At 41.3% G+C, this 13,679-nt stretch overlaps 1 protein-coding gene across 1 annotated transcript in view; it reads right to left on the reverse strand.

Moving 5' to 3' along the window:
* Window positions 1-13,252, reverse strand: part of LOC145989393 (uncharacterized) — a 40,510-nt gene extending 27,258 nt beyond the window's left edge. Inside the window, exon 1 of the mRNA XM_083124742.1 lies at window positions 12,841-13,252. Within this exon, the coding sequence (XP_082980868.1) occupies window positions 12,841-13,209 (369 nt within the window). The 5' untranslated portion in view covers window positions 13,210-13,252. The remainder of the gene's footprint in view (window positions 1-12,840) is intronic.
* Between the last annotated feature and the right edge of the window lie 427 nt (window positions 13,253-13,679).

Here is a 13,679-nt window from a genome sequence, read left to right on the forward strand (position 1 = left end):
TGGGTATTTTTCCGACAATGTCCTTACACAAAAGTGACTGAAATTCACCCAGCCTCCAATAAAATGAATACATGGGGAAAGCCAGTAGAGGGGAGGTGGTAAAGGCAGCCGAAGCGTGGTACTGATAACGTCACCTTCACAAATGTTCGACATTGTGAAAGTGTGGAGTCGTATCACGTCCACACCTTCCTACATGTCTTCTCCTCGGCGTGCTACAATGTGCAAGGTTATATAGCATGGCACTGCATACACAGGCGTACGCAAGGGGAAGCTGATGGGGCTATAGCCCCTCTCGAAATTGTGAGCAAATCAAAATTTCCAAATGAAAACAGTATAGGATTCGGGGGAAACCAAAGTGGTAAATGCAAACCCACCTTAAAATTACCCCGACTGCCAGTTTTGTGTTTGAACAGTTTTTAAAACGAAGGTTAAAATTAGTAATTACGAAATATTTTATAGTGCGTAACGAACGAAACTATGTTCTATTATCCACCTTTACAATTCCGAATCATATCCTGCGTACGCTAGTGGCTGCACACAATATACAGATCTATAACAACGATCACTGATCTTTGTTGCGGTAACATGTTAGTACAATCATGAGTATTACTGAGTTGTAACTATCGTATTGACTTTTAATGGGATAGTTACAACCGAGAAGTATACACGTGACTGTACTTCCTTTTAATCACTAGGGAACAACGAGTGTGATTCTAAAAATGATATCATGAAAGGAAAATGATATTTTCAAAAATAAAAAATTAATTAGATCACAAATAATCTCATGCAGTACTTCGTATTTGCCTTCCCCCAAACATATGTCCTCCAGTGATAAATATAAATAAATCAGAAGGGGGAGACAATTATCCAGGTGGGGATTTCCCTAATCACTCAACAAATACCACCCTGTGGGAACAATAGTTAATATATATGCATATGCAGGGGGGTCCAGCTAGGGAAGTATCGGGACGGGACGGAAGTGTGTTGGTCTAGTCTAGAGCTATAAATGCCCGTTCTCGGTCTCGTCTCGATTTATAAACATTCGTCTCGGTCTTGTTTCGAGTCTCGAAATACAGCTACAGTATAAACTACATACACTGCATGTTACCACAAAATTTTCACAACGTATAAAGGTAATTCAGGGAAGCAACTTTTCTTAATATTTTTCTGTGTACACACCTCCTTTCCACTATGAGCCTTCAATAACCGGCATTTTATCCTGAATTATATGCAAGCAGGCAGCACAGGCTCACTTTGTACAGTCACGGACACTTCTGGGTTGTAACGATCCTATTGCAAGTAAATGGGAGTCGTTACAAGCTGGAAGTGTCCGTGACTCTACTTACTATCAACAAATTATGTGACTAATATCCCCACTTGGTATATCCCCACTGTAAAATATAATTTATTTAGGTAAATTTCTTAAGCAAATGTCGTTCTCTGTACCATTCCTAGTACAGCAGTCATCCCACGAGAAGATCTCCAAACGAGAAGAGACGGGTGCAGGGGTAAAGGAAAAGACCGGTCCATTTGCAGATTTTAGGGGTAGCAGGAAAACTTCTGCTGCAGTCAGTGTTATTGCGGAAGTGCGTGGGAGTTGATTTGCGTCAGTTACACAAAGCACGAAGAGTATGTCTGCGGTAACAGGTTGATTTTTTTTTCAGTGTACAGAATATTTTTGTATTGCTAATCCTAAACGTTATTTAGTCTGTATTTCAAACGAGTGCAACAAAAACAAAAACATACGGCAAGGACTTGCGTCGCTGCTCTTCATGAGTTCTGACTCAGGGTCAATCATTGCTGAAGGTGTACTCCCCCCAAACCCTAATACTGGAGTCGTCTTCCGCTACGTCACTTCACTTCCGTCGGGGATCTCGTGACCGGTCAGCTATACAGCCAAAGTTAAATATTATGTCCCGTTCAATGAACTATTACTTAAAACAGATTTCGCTTACCTCGGCAGTGCGTATAATTTTCTCTATTTTAGACAATGGCACTAAGGGATGCTTTGCAACCATGTGTTTCCTTAAGTTTGTTGTTGATGTTTTATAAGAAAACTGTTGATTACATAGCCTGCAGGAGGCCATGAAGGAACCCGGCTTCTGGTCGGGAATAAAGAAACTCCAGAGTTCGCTCCTTAAGCCTCTTTTCTTTTTCATTTCTTCAGCCATGGCGACTCACGCACAGCACCAAGGACACGTCACTAACAACTCGCGCTCCTTCCGCAGCTAACTGTTATTTCTGTGATTTGATCGCAGCAACGAACGTGCCTGTGACAGAGCAAAAGCCAATCGCATCTCGCCACGTTAAAATGTGATGATGTGACATGTGATCTGAGTGATTCCAGTAAAAAATGCGAATGGAAAATCACTGTAGCGCTTTTCACTGATGACAAAGCGAATGAACGGTGACTCGCAGTGAATTCACAAAAAAGCCGAACTGTGAATCGGTGATATCGTCTTAAACAGGGTGTCAGTTCAACAGTTCTCGCATGGAATGTTAACCAAGTGGCTACAATTCGCCCTGAATGCTATGCACTAAAATCTAATGCATATATTTTTTTCACATATATTGGAATGAGAGGGGAAGAGGTACAACGGGTACAGGGCGCCGCAACCGAATTGCGCACACTTTACATCCAGAATTGCGCACAAATCTCACTGACCTGTTTTGCGCACAGATTTTGATCCAACGTTGCCACTTTCAAAGCTGTTCTTTTCTTACACATTTCTCGTAGCTCTTGCCTTTCTACCTTTGAAAAGTCGCTCGAGTGGTTGTGCTGTCCTCTTTCTTCCAAAATAACAGTTACCTCGCTATCAGTGATAATGACTGCACAACAAGATTTCAACGTGCACCTGGAAAAGACATTAGTCAGGGAGTCAGTGTGCATATAGTGGAATTGAAAAAATCAGACAAACGTTTATTGAGGATATCCTGCTTGAGTATCACTTCATAGCAATCGAATGAATAGTCATAGCCTAAATTTAAGGTTACATTAACGATATGAACAATTGTTTAATTACAACTAACAATATTGCTTTGAATTCGTGTGTGCGTTTCCGATGAATAATCTTGATCAATAATACAGTAAAATAATAACAGAATTATTATATGCTCTTTTTCGTCGTCAAATAAGTAATTAATAAACCTTAATTCACTTACCGCCACTGTGATCCCTTCTTATTCTCCCGAAATCGACGATACTTAAATCCATCCTTAATCACACAAGCAACTCCTTTTTCAGTAACACTTAATCGGAAATCCGCCATTCTTCAGCGTCAGAAGGCAATCGCAACACCACCAAGACCAGATACAAACACTTCTGTCAATCGAAGCTCGTGACCTTCGGTATAAATACGGAGATACACCGACCATTACATTCTAGTCCACCAATCAGGTTCATCCTCTATGCCTATCTAATGCTACTCTTCCAGCAAAAACACGTGTAAGTCCACACACACACACACACACACACACACACACAAACAAACACAACAGAAGTGAGAACGGCTTGAGAACATTTTACATCTGAAAACATCGCCTCATTATTTTGTGCGCAATCCTGTACACTGTGATAGCTTGTCAACGGCTTATCAGATACCACTGATAAAACCGGAAAAGTTTGCGCAATCCGGCTGTAGCCAATCCGGCAGGGAGCGAGCAGACGGCTACCTTTAGATATGTATTCCCGCCCCACTTTTTTACCCATCCCCATAGGCGTAACTTGGCGGGAGCAAAATTTTCAGGTTTCTTAAAATTTACAAGTTAAAGATATTTTTCTTAACATCATGAGGCCTGAGAAGCTAAGTAATAAATAATAATATTTGTGATTTCGCAAATGTAACAGTAAATGTAACTCTGCTTCCCCCAAAAATTAATCCTCAAGTTCGTACCTGCCCCTCCAAAGTTAAGTTCCAAGTTGCGCCCATGCCCATCGCAATAACTTGAATAATTAAATATTTACATTTGCAATGCTGACCTGAATAAGTATGGTTTGCATATTTTCCTTATGGTTAATGTCAATGTAACAAATGCCCACAAATACTCATTTCACTTTGCGTGTCTTTGGTGTTGCCTTAATTTACTGAACATTGTTTACGAAAGTCGTGTGGCAAATATAAGTTGATCACGTGTTAAATTTATTAACTTTAGCTTATGTTGAAATTGAAACTCGCAACGAAAGCAGTGACGTTATCACAGGAGTGGGATATGCTTTTCTGTAGCTGTCACCAACGAAGTTCATTGTTGGATGGCAGCATTTTATGCGTCATTTTATGCTATCGCCATTTATTTGACAATTTAATGTTACTATTAGACGTATTTGTGAGAGATGATCGCCTGGAAGGGTGTTCAACGAAATGTGCTACGAAGGTAGGGGGTTCTAGATTAGAATCCTGGGCCAGGCGGGGGTCTTTCGTTGTGTTTGATCTATCATCTGCTTCATGAGTTCTTGATTCGCCATAAAATGTAGAAAATTGACTTTAATATCAAAGCTTAAGGGTGAAGGATGACATTATTTATTTCTACGTTTAAGGGTGAAGGATGACATTATGTATTTCTACGTTAACTATCAACTTATTGTTAGTTTAGCGGACGATTGTCCCTCGAAGGGGAGAGGGCTATAGTATTTATGGTATGTGCAGTGCTGATGCAGATAATAAGGGCGAATTATTACGTGCTTATTTAGTCAATAGATAAAAAATCGTAAAAATATATAGTAGGTGAGAGACTGGACTGTCATGACTATCAAATGAACTGCGAGAAATTCAGAATACAAAGAGATGCTGCTGATGACACCAGAAAATTTTGATTATCTCCTACAAAAAGTGTATCCTTACATTGTAAAGATAGACACTCCGTGTTAATTGCTCTTGGTTGACTTCATCACACACATACTACCAATATGCTCCACCTTAACGTATGAGAAATACCGTATTATCCCGATTAGCCTATCTCACCATAAAGTTCTTCGAACAAACTTTGAGTGCTTTTCTTTTTCAACGAATGTAATGCATGGAACTGGACAATTAGAGCAACGCTTCTTCACGAAGATTATTCTCACTCATGTAAGTTCACTGCTCACTTAGTAACGTACCAGAACTAGTGATACGTAGAGCAGCACAATATGTCAACATTATTTTTTATTACACTGCATTTAACAAAATAGTCAAGATATTTCCATGAATTAGCTGGCTCAGTGGCCAACGCACCTCGTTGCCGAAGTTCCTGACTTCAAGTCCCGGCCTGGGTTAGGGTGTTCTTTTTGAAGGCCCATTCATCAATTTCATCTAATCATCACTCATTCTCAACAGAAATTGGCAGAAAGGCGACGCTAAATAACAAAAACAATACAAATCTCCATGGGAAAAAAACTGTAGGAAAGCTAACACAAAAAATTATAAAATAAACATAAACAAATGCTGTTGCAATTTCTTTCGAATATAAGAAAATTGTCGCCCAACCCATATTTTTTGCCTGGGCCAATACCTTCTCTTCTTACAACAAGACTACTCGCTTATATGCACACGTCAGAAAGGGGGCGGAGGGGCCCGCGCCCCCTCTGAAAAATGAATGTCAACGAGAGAAAAAAATCACACATATAACTCCAGTTCGGTCACAGTAATTTGTGTTAATTATTATATAAGGGCGTTACAGAAACATGAAAACTTCAAACTGGATGTGTGTTTTTTGAGGGGCAACAATATTATGGAGGAAAATATTCCTTCTCCCCCACACCGTGGAACAATCAGCATGAGTCAAACGATATAACCATAACGCAATTATTACATTAATGTATATAAGAAATATTACGTTTAAAGTATGTTAACTTTTTGACTATTCAATACACATTTGCGACTGTGATGCTGATATCGTATTGCGATCCATAACCTACCAATGATGACGTTGCCTACCAATGATGACGTTGCATGGCCTGTGTCGATTAATTGGGAAATGAGGGTCTGGTGATTCTTCTGTTTTCAAATCGTCCATACTTCCTCACTAAAATGTGAAACATTCCCAGCATGAAAGCCAGGATGCCCTCACGTTCACAGAGACCCCTCAGGAAATCAATACATTCTGGGCTGGTTCCAGACACGTCCCGGAGTGAGGTGGTATCGACGAGCTACGAGTGGAAAGGCCAGACAGTTTTCAAACCCGCAAGATCATCTCAACGCAGAAATGTAGAAAAAACAAAATATATATATATATAACCGTTAGTTTCTGCAACGCGATAACGAAAGAAATCTTATCAATTTTAAACAAATGCGTCCTTGTGTCTATTTTCCTCGGTTTATCTTTGTCACACACCCTGTTGGTGGGACCTGCTTAGCTTACTATCATGGCTGTTAAGTTTGTTCCTCTCTCTCCATATACATCTATCTTTCTTTCTTTCTGTGTCCCTTTCTCTATATCTCTTCCTCTCGCTCTCTCTCTCTTCCCTCTTACTCTTTAATTCTTCTTCTGTGTGTGTGAGTTACTTCTCAATACTTCATCCTGCTCTTTGTTCTTTCTTTGTAATTTTCTCCCTACTTCTTGTTCCTTCTCTCTCTGTGTGTATTCTTGTCCACTCTTTCCATCTATCTTTCTCCTTATTTCTTCTACTCGCCCCTTTGCGTGTTTCTATTTTCTTCTTATCCGCTATTTTCTCATTATCGCAGTTTTAAAACGTTTTCATTGAAAATTTCTTGTCTTGTGGGCTCTTTTCCACCCTTATGCCACGGAATTATTGTCCCTTTACGCAAAAACCTGCTTGTTTCTTTAGAAATGTGACGTTTGAAAATAAAGGCCAAAGAAACTAAATAGAAAAATAATTTAGCATTTGGCTCAAATAAGAAAATTCCAGGAATGAGTTCTGTTCGACGAGAGATTTTTACACATTTAATACATAATCAATCATATCCTTTTAAGGAATGTATTCAGTCAAATAGGTTATGTATAAAATGTTTATTTTCAGTGTTCCATTCTGAAAAAAATATTAATGTACATTAAAAGGCGACTTCATTCATTGTTACATTATCATATATTATGTATTGATATTTTTTTTGTTATTCACGTCGCTTTTCTTCCTCCAAGTCTAATAGTAAGAGAAAGATGCAAATGCAAAGTGAAAGAGCAAGAAAGGAAAAGATAAAGAGAAACAGCAAGAGAGGGAAGTACGGAAAGATGGGAGAGGCCGCAAGATAGGAATGGGAAGAGAAAGAAATAGCAAGAGAGGAGAAGAAAGAAATGGAGAAAAATAGCAAGGGACGGAGGGAAGGAGAGAAGCAGCAAGTGAAGGAAGGACAGAAAGACAGAGATAGAACGAAAGTGGAAGAAAGAGAGAAAGAGAAAAATAGCAAGAGAGGATAGGAAGAGAGAGAAACCGCATAAGATGGGCTTTCCGCTGACGTAGTGGTAACGTCGTCGCCTTGTAATCAAGGGGTCTCGGGTTCGATACCCGATAGAGGCACATACTGGTTCGGAACCTACTATAAACTGTAGGTGCAGTCACGATTAGCCAAGGACGTATTTAGGGAGGGGGTCCGGACCACCCCGAAAGATTAATCAAGTACGAAAATTAAATAATGGAAATATACTCGTTTAGCATTTGTTGTATAATTTCCTCTGAACATATCGGAAGACAAGGATTATATTGGGATCACAGGGCTTTGAGGGACACGAAGGACGTATTATGGGAGTCCGACCCCCCCCCACACACACACACACATACACACCCAAAATACTTATTAAGTACGAAAATTAAATAATGAAAATATACTCGTTTAGCATTTGTTGTATAATTTCCTCTCAACGTATGGGAAGACAAAGATTATATTGGGATGATACGGCTTTGAGGGACAGGAAGGACGTATTTAGGAGGGGTCCAGGGGTCCGGACCCCCCCTTCCGAAAGACTTACAAAGTATTAAAATTAAGTAATGAAAATATTAGCATTTGTTGCATAATGGATGGTTATGAACATTTTTTAATCAGGAACTTACTTTTCTCCAACTACATGTGACGTCATTTTTGTTATTCGATAAATATTCTATTATTCATCTATTTGACATTAATTTCATTGCCAGAGCACTTGTTTTTATGTAAATTATTCCGATCTTAACTAAAGGTAAGCTACGTAATGAATATGCGCTGTTATATCTCTATTTTTATAGCTACAGTCTTTTTACCTAATCATGTAATAATAATATATTAATTTATGTATTGCAATTACTAATTAGTATTAATTTGATTGAATATAATTATTTTAATTTAAACATTGTTATTATTCCTGAGACACTTGGTTCGGACCCCCCTAAACATATTTCTAGATAAATTTTACGTGCCTGCGATTAGCCTTTCTCTGCATAAAGAGAACAAACGAAAACTCAAACAGCAAAAGAGGGAAGGAAAGAAAGACAAATAGCAAGGGAGGGAAAGAGAGAGAGAGTGAGAGCAACCATGTTTAGCGAAGCAGAGTCTACGTGAGTATATTTCGTCCACGTGAACAGAATTCTGAAACGACGGCAGCCAGGGTATTAGTTTGCTCGCATGCAACACGCACCCCCCAGGCATGCCACCCTAGGATGAACACGCTTTTTTCGTTATCCGCAGATGTGCGCTATGTGCAGGGCAGCAGCAGCTGCTGTCGCAACCCAGCAAGCAAAGGTACTTTTTTCACACCTGCGTAAATGTTTCTCCTGCCGAACTTGTTTCTTTCTCATCCAAAATGAACATCATCAACTCACTCATACAGTGATCGAATTGGGCCGGTATGGCATACCGGTAGTAAATGAAGATGCCAAAAAGTATACCAGCAGTAAATCACTTATTTATTGGAGCTGATCGCACAAGTAGCTACGCATTGCTCTGTCGAGCAATAATATATATGACAGGAAATCGAGGAAAGTTGGATTCACAAATCCGTCGCTGTTCCTTGTCGGTGAATTCTGACAGATGACTTGACAAGAATGGACACCGTTGTCCGTTACCAGAAATCAACTTTGTTATGGTGGAATCTTTCGTTTCACAGGAATTATGTTTCTCTTCCCTCTATTCGAATGCAATCTCGCTTGAACAACAAATGAACGAACGACTGACTTGAAAGCGCGAGGCCCTGTGCGGTGGCACGCGTCGCACACGAGGGTAAAAACACAGTGAAGCACATCACACATCGCCAGAAACTCGGGAGGACAGGTTTTCGGTAATTCAAAACCATGGAGTTAAATGGGGAAAAGCATAGTGGAGCCCCGCTCATCGCGAGAGGTTCCCAAGAACAAACACGGTTTGATCTTGGGTCCCTTGTTTCAAGTGGAAGGCTTTGTGATTGGTCCACTCAAGGTCACTTCTCCCATTTTTTTGGAAGACACCCTCCTTTTTTCCCACTTTTTTTTTTTGACAGAGTTGTCGTTTGCAAGCTTGTGCGATGGTGGTCAATGTGCCTGTCCGACAGCCGGTTCATTCATTATATCCTGACATTTTTATGGCTTGACCGGACTCCGTGCGATGAGCAAGGGTCCTTGTGCCTCACCGTGTTCTTACCCGCGGCCCTGACGACAGCATCCCATTTCTCATGAAACAGGCCTCGTCTGTGAAAAGCACACAAGCATGGAACCACACAGGGCAGCAGTAACCATTCACTAAACACGACGCGGAGTGCGAAATCAGCTGGACCCAAGGCATGAACACGCGTCGCGTGGATGGTGAGGGTGCAGCTGCTATGGGCCACACAAATTTCACGTGCCACAGTCCGTGTACTAATGGATGGTTGTCCTTCCACCCGATCCAGCACTGCTTCTTCAAGGTCGAGTGTCCTTGCACTTCTTTGCCCTCCTTGCTCGTGGCATTGAAGTCACACTGGGCCCGTTTCCTATAATGGTTGGAAAAGTCTGGGAAACATGGTGTGCACTGGATGTCTGCGGCGTGGATACGTGGTCCGATTCAACCTTTCTGCTTCCCTACAGTTCCCATTTGCTCGTCCATACACAAACACCATATCAGCCAGTTCGTCTAGCCTATCCATTGCACTGATTGCACCATGACACTCGTGCTTCTTCTTCTTTTAGACTACTGTCGAGTCTGACGTTACGTCTTCTCCAGGGCATGCGCGGTGGATTCTTTCCCCTTTCTTTTATGGTTCCCCTCCGCGTTGTGCGTGGTTGCCTGCCCTTCGCTTCGAAGGTTTTGGCTTGTAACTTTTGACAGGCATTTCCGGACCAGGGCGTTGCGTTTGTTGCCTTCCATCATCCCTGCAAGTCTGTAACACGATCACAGAAACACCTTGTATAATATAAACGCTGTACACTCAAAACACTGTGTGATCTACAAACTCACCAAAGCACTAGTAAACACACTTTCTGTAAAATATTTTAAATCTAAAAATGTCCTTGTGTTGCTGCACCCGTTACAGCGAGCTCTCGTGTATCTCACTCAGGCTTCACTTCCCCAAACCTAATAGTGGAATCGTCTGTCGCTGTATCTGTAAATGTAATGTGTATATATTTATATGTATACTACATAAGGTACAAATTTACACATTCCACTTACCGGACAGGATAACCTAGGCAGATCTCTGAGGACATTTCTTAGGAAAGCGTCCACAATATCGAACCACTGAATTTTCGGTTTGTATACTTCTTCCGGCGACGAGGAACTCGCTTCGCTTCTACTGATCTTCTGGAGTTCTTGCTTGTAGGTCGTCCTCACGTTCTTTATTTTCTGTGCTACCTCCCTGGGACCGAACCCGGCAATGTTCATCTCTGCTGCAATTCGTTGGTACGCCCACTCTCGAGCGTTCCGATCTTTGTAGATCGGTGTGTAAATGTTCCAGAGGCATTCACAGTTTCTGTAGAGCTCAATGAATTTCATCAGTTGGGCAGGTTTCATCCGGTACACGGACATCTCGGTACGAAGTTTCTGTCAGGCGACTAAGGAAGAATCCAGAAATTGAAACCGGAAAACAGTTTTTTAAAAAACTGAAACCTAAAAACTGTTTTTAGAAAAAACTGAAACCTAAAAGCGGTTTTTCAAAAAAACTAAAAGCTAACAATGTTTTTCTCTAAAAAACGGAAAACGGGCTTTACAACCTTATGTGAACACTGAAAGCAGAAGTCTCGTATCTACTTGGTCGTGCTAATTGACCGTCCAGAGTAACGAACTTCTCGTCCGGTATTCTACGAAACAGACCGCACTGTTCGGATGACTCTACACGACTGAGCAGTCGTGCGTTTACCCTTAGGTCGTGCACAGACTACTTGACTTCCACTTCCCACAAGGTCAAGTACAACGAGATCATATGGTCTTTATCGTGCACTTGACGTTGACGGAAGCGAAAAAAGAAGAGAAAAACTGCGGAGAGGGAAAGAAAGAGGGGAATTGAAAGGAAAAGAGGAAGAGCGAGACAAGAAGTTGAAAAAAGAAATAGGAGGGAGAAAGAAAAGTAGAAAAAGTAGTAGGAACAACGAAAAACGGAAAATGAAATGCCTGTATATGAGACGGGGGGAGGGAGGAATCAGGATACATTTCCTTAGTAATTCATCTACATTAGTAAATGCCACTTCCTCCGTTAGATGAAGAAAAGGGAGAATTTAGGGGGATATAAAATAATTAGTTCAGGAAAGCCACAGATAAACGAATTTGTCGGATAAATGGGTCCAAAGTACAGCAGTATGTAGTCACGGTAGATGAGAAACTACTTAAGCAGCCCAAATACAAGCGTGCAACTACGGACGTAAATCCACTGCAAGTACGTTACGTTAGATTGCCGAGACATACACTACGACATATATTTTCATCCGTACACCCTTTCCTCGAAGTCCAATCCTTCCAAGCACAGGCTCAGGTAGTCCCATACTACCTGCTTTCTACAAAGGGGGTCCCCAGGGGCCCCCTTTCAGCGGTGGTACCTCACGGATTACCGTTGTTCACAATAGCTGGGTCTTGGCCGAAGGAAGAGCAGGGCAATTATCTCCGCTGGTTCTTTCCAGTCCCAACCTGCCTTTTCATCCCCCGTCGCCTTTACGCACGCGTATACGCAGAAAAGTTAAGGCCTCCTAACCTTTTGGGCCGTAGGAAAATTACGGGGATGCGTACCATCCGCAAATCCCCAAATACTGTCGGATTTCTACGTTGCGTGCAAAAGTTAATGACTTCGACGTGTTTTTACGGCTGTGTATGCCCGTCTTTACATGATATTGAACTGACAAGGAAAATTTGCTTTTTAATATCAAGAAATTCTGACTTGCAATATGTGTGTTCCATAACTCTACAGCGAGGAGCGAACTTCACAACAGCAAATTCAGTCATCCTTGTAGAGGTAGGTAGCACACATATCGCAAGTGTGTATTTCTTAATCTAAATCTAGGTGTCTCATCTTTATTGCAGATGACTGTATCATACACCAGTGATTTATCCACACACCCATATTTTCCCCAACGTCCCCCTCCCTAAATTTGAAACCACTATCTATTGATGGTCACCCCCGCCCCCCGTAAACACTCCAAAAATAGAAAATTCTGGGCAAACCACTGCCATACACTATGATTACGTAACGTGACGTCAGAGCATGTGATGTAGCGTTGCCCAGTTTATCGTACAGCTATGAAATGGGGGGGGGGTGATAACACCAAGAGAGCATTCATTCCCTATACACAATAAAAGTAAAACGCAAGTGCAAAACGTGTAAATATCAAAATCGCAATCTCAGTAGTAATAGAAAACAAAAACGAAACAAATTTAATGGATATTTTTAATAGAAGCGTGTCAGATATTGGTAATTTATTGGGATTTGATTCAGTTTGATCCATTTGCATGTATACCACAGCACAGACGCAAAATGACAACCAAGAATTTAAGTTCTACTCACCGACACGGACATAACAGAAAATGGTTTTGATTGTAAAAGCTTTGTGGCAACGTAAGCAGTGTGCTGAGAAATTCCAGACTCCTGCGCAAGACGCCTGAGTGATGTACAGGGTGCATTTTCCAGTCGAGCTCCAATTTCATCCAACTTATCTTCTGTGAGAACACGACGTTTCTGCTTCGACTTCTTGTCTAATATGGTTCCCTTCTCACGAAATTTTTTCACTATGCGGTGCACTGTGGAACGATTCGGAACTTTTTCACCGGGAAATTCTGTTTGGAATCTCTTGCATACGTCACGAGCAGACTGTGTGAGCACATATGTATCGTAAATAAATGCTCTTTGTTTCAAGGTAAATCTCACTTCGGCCATGGCTTACTCAGGGCACAAATAGAAACTTCAACACTGATCCAAATGCAGGAAAAAGCAACAAAACATTGTTTGGTCAACGAAAGTCTTGCTGTGGGGCTCGGGCGCAAGGCACGCTGAGTCGGCGTCCGAAATTGCGATGCCCGTCCCCGGATCCCCGAGCTGGCGGTTGCGCGGGGAATCTTTCTCTCTCTCTCTCGCTGCGCGTGTCTATGCTTTGGTGGTCATGGCTACCAACAGTCTTACTCATATTCCAATCCTTTCTCTTTTCTTCGTCTCTTTCTGTATGCCCCCCCCAATCCCACGCTCTCCCACATGCACATGGTTCTCTTTCTCTCTTTTTTCATTCTTTATTTCTCTTTACGTTTATTTTTATTCCTTTCAATGATTCTCTATCTTTTTCCTTCTTGTCTATCTCTGTTTTCCTTCTAACTTTCTTATTCTATGTGTCCTTCCTCTTCCTTTCATCTCGC

This window comes from Lepisma saccharinum, chromosome 1 (genome assembly GCF_977018435.1).
Source record: "Lepisma saccharinum chromosome 1, izLepSacc3.1, whole genome shotgun sequence".
Taxonomy (NCBI): domain Eukaryota; kingdom Metazoa; phylum Arthropoda; class Insecta; order Zygentoma; family Lepismatidae; genus Lepisma; species Lepisma saccharinum.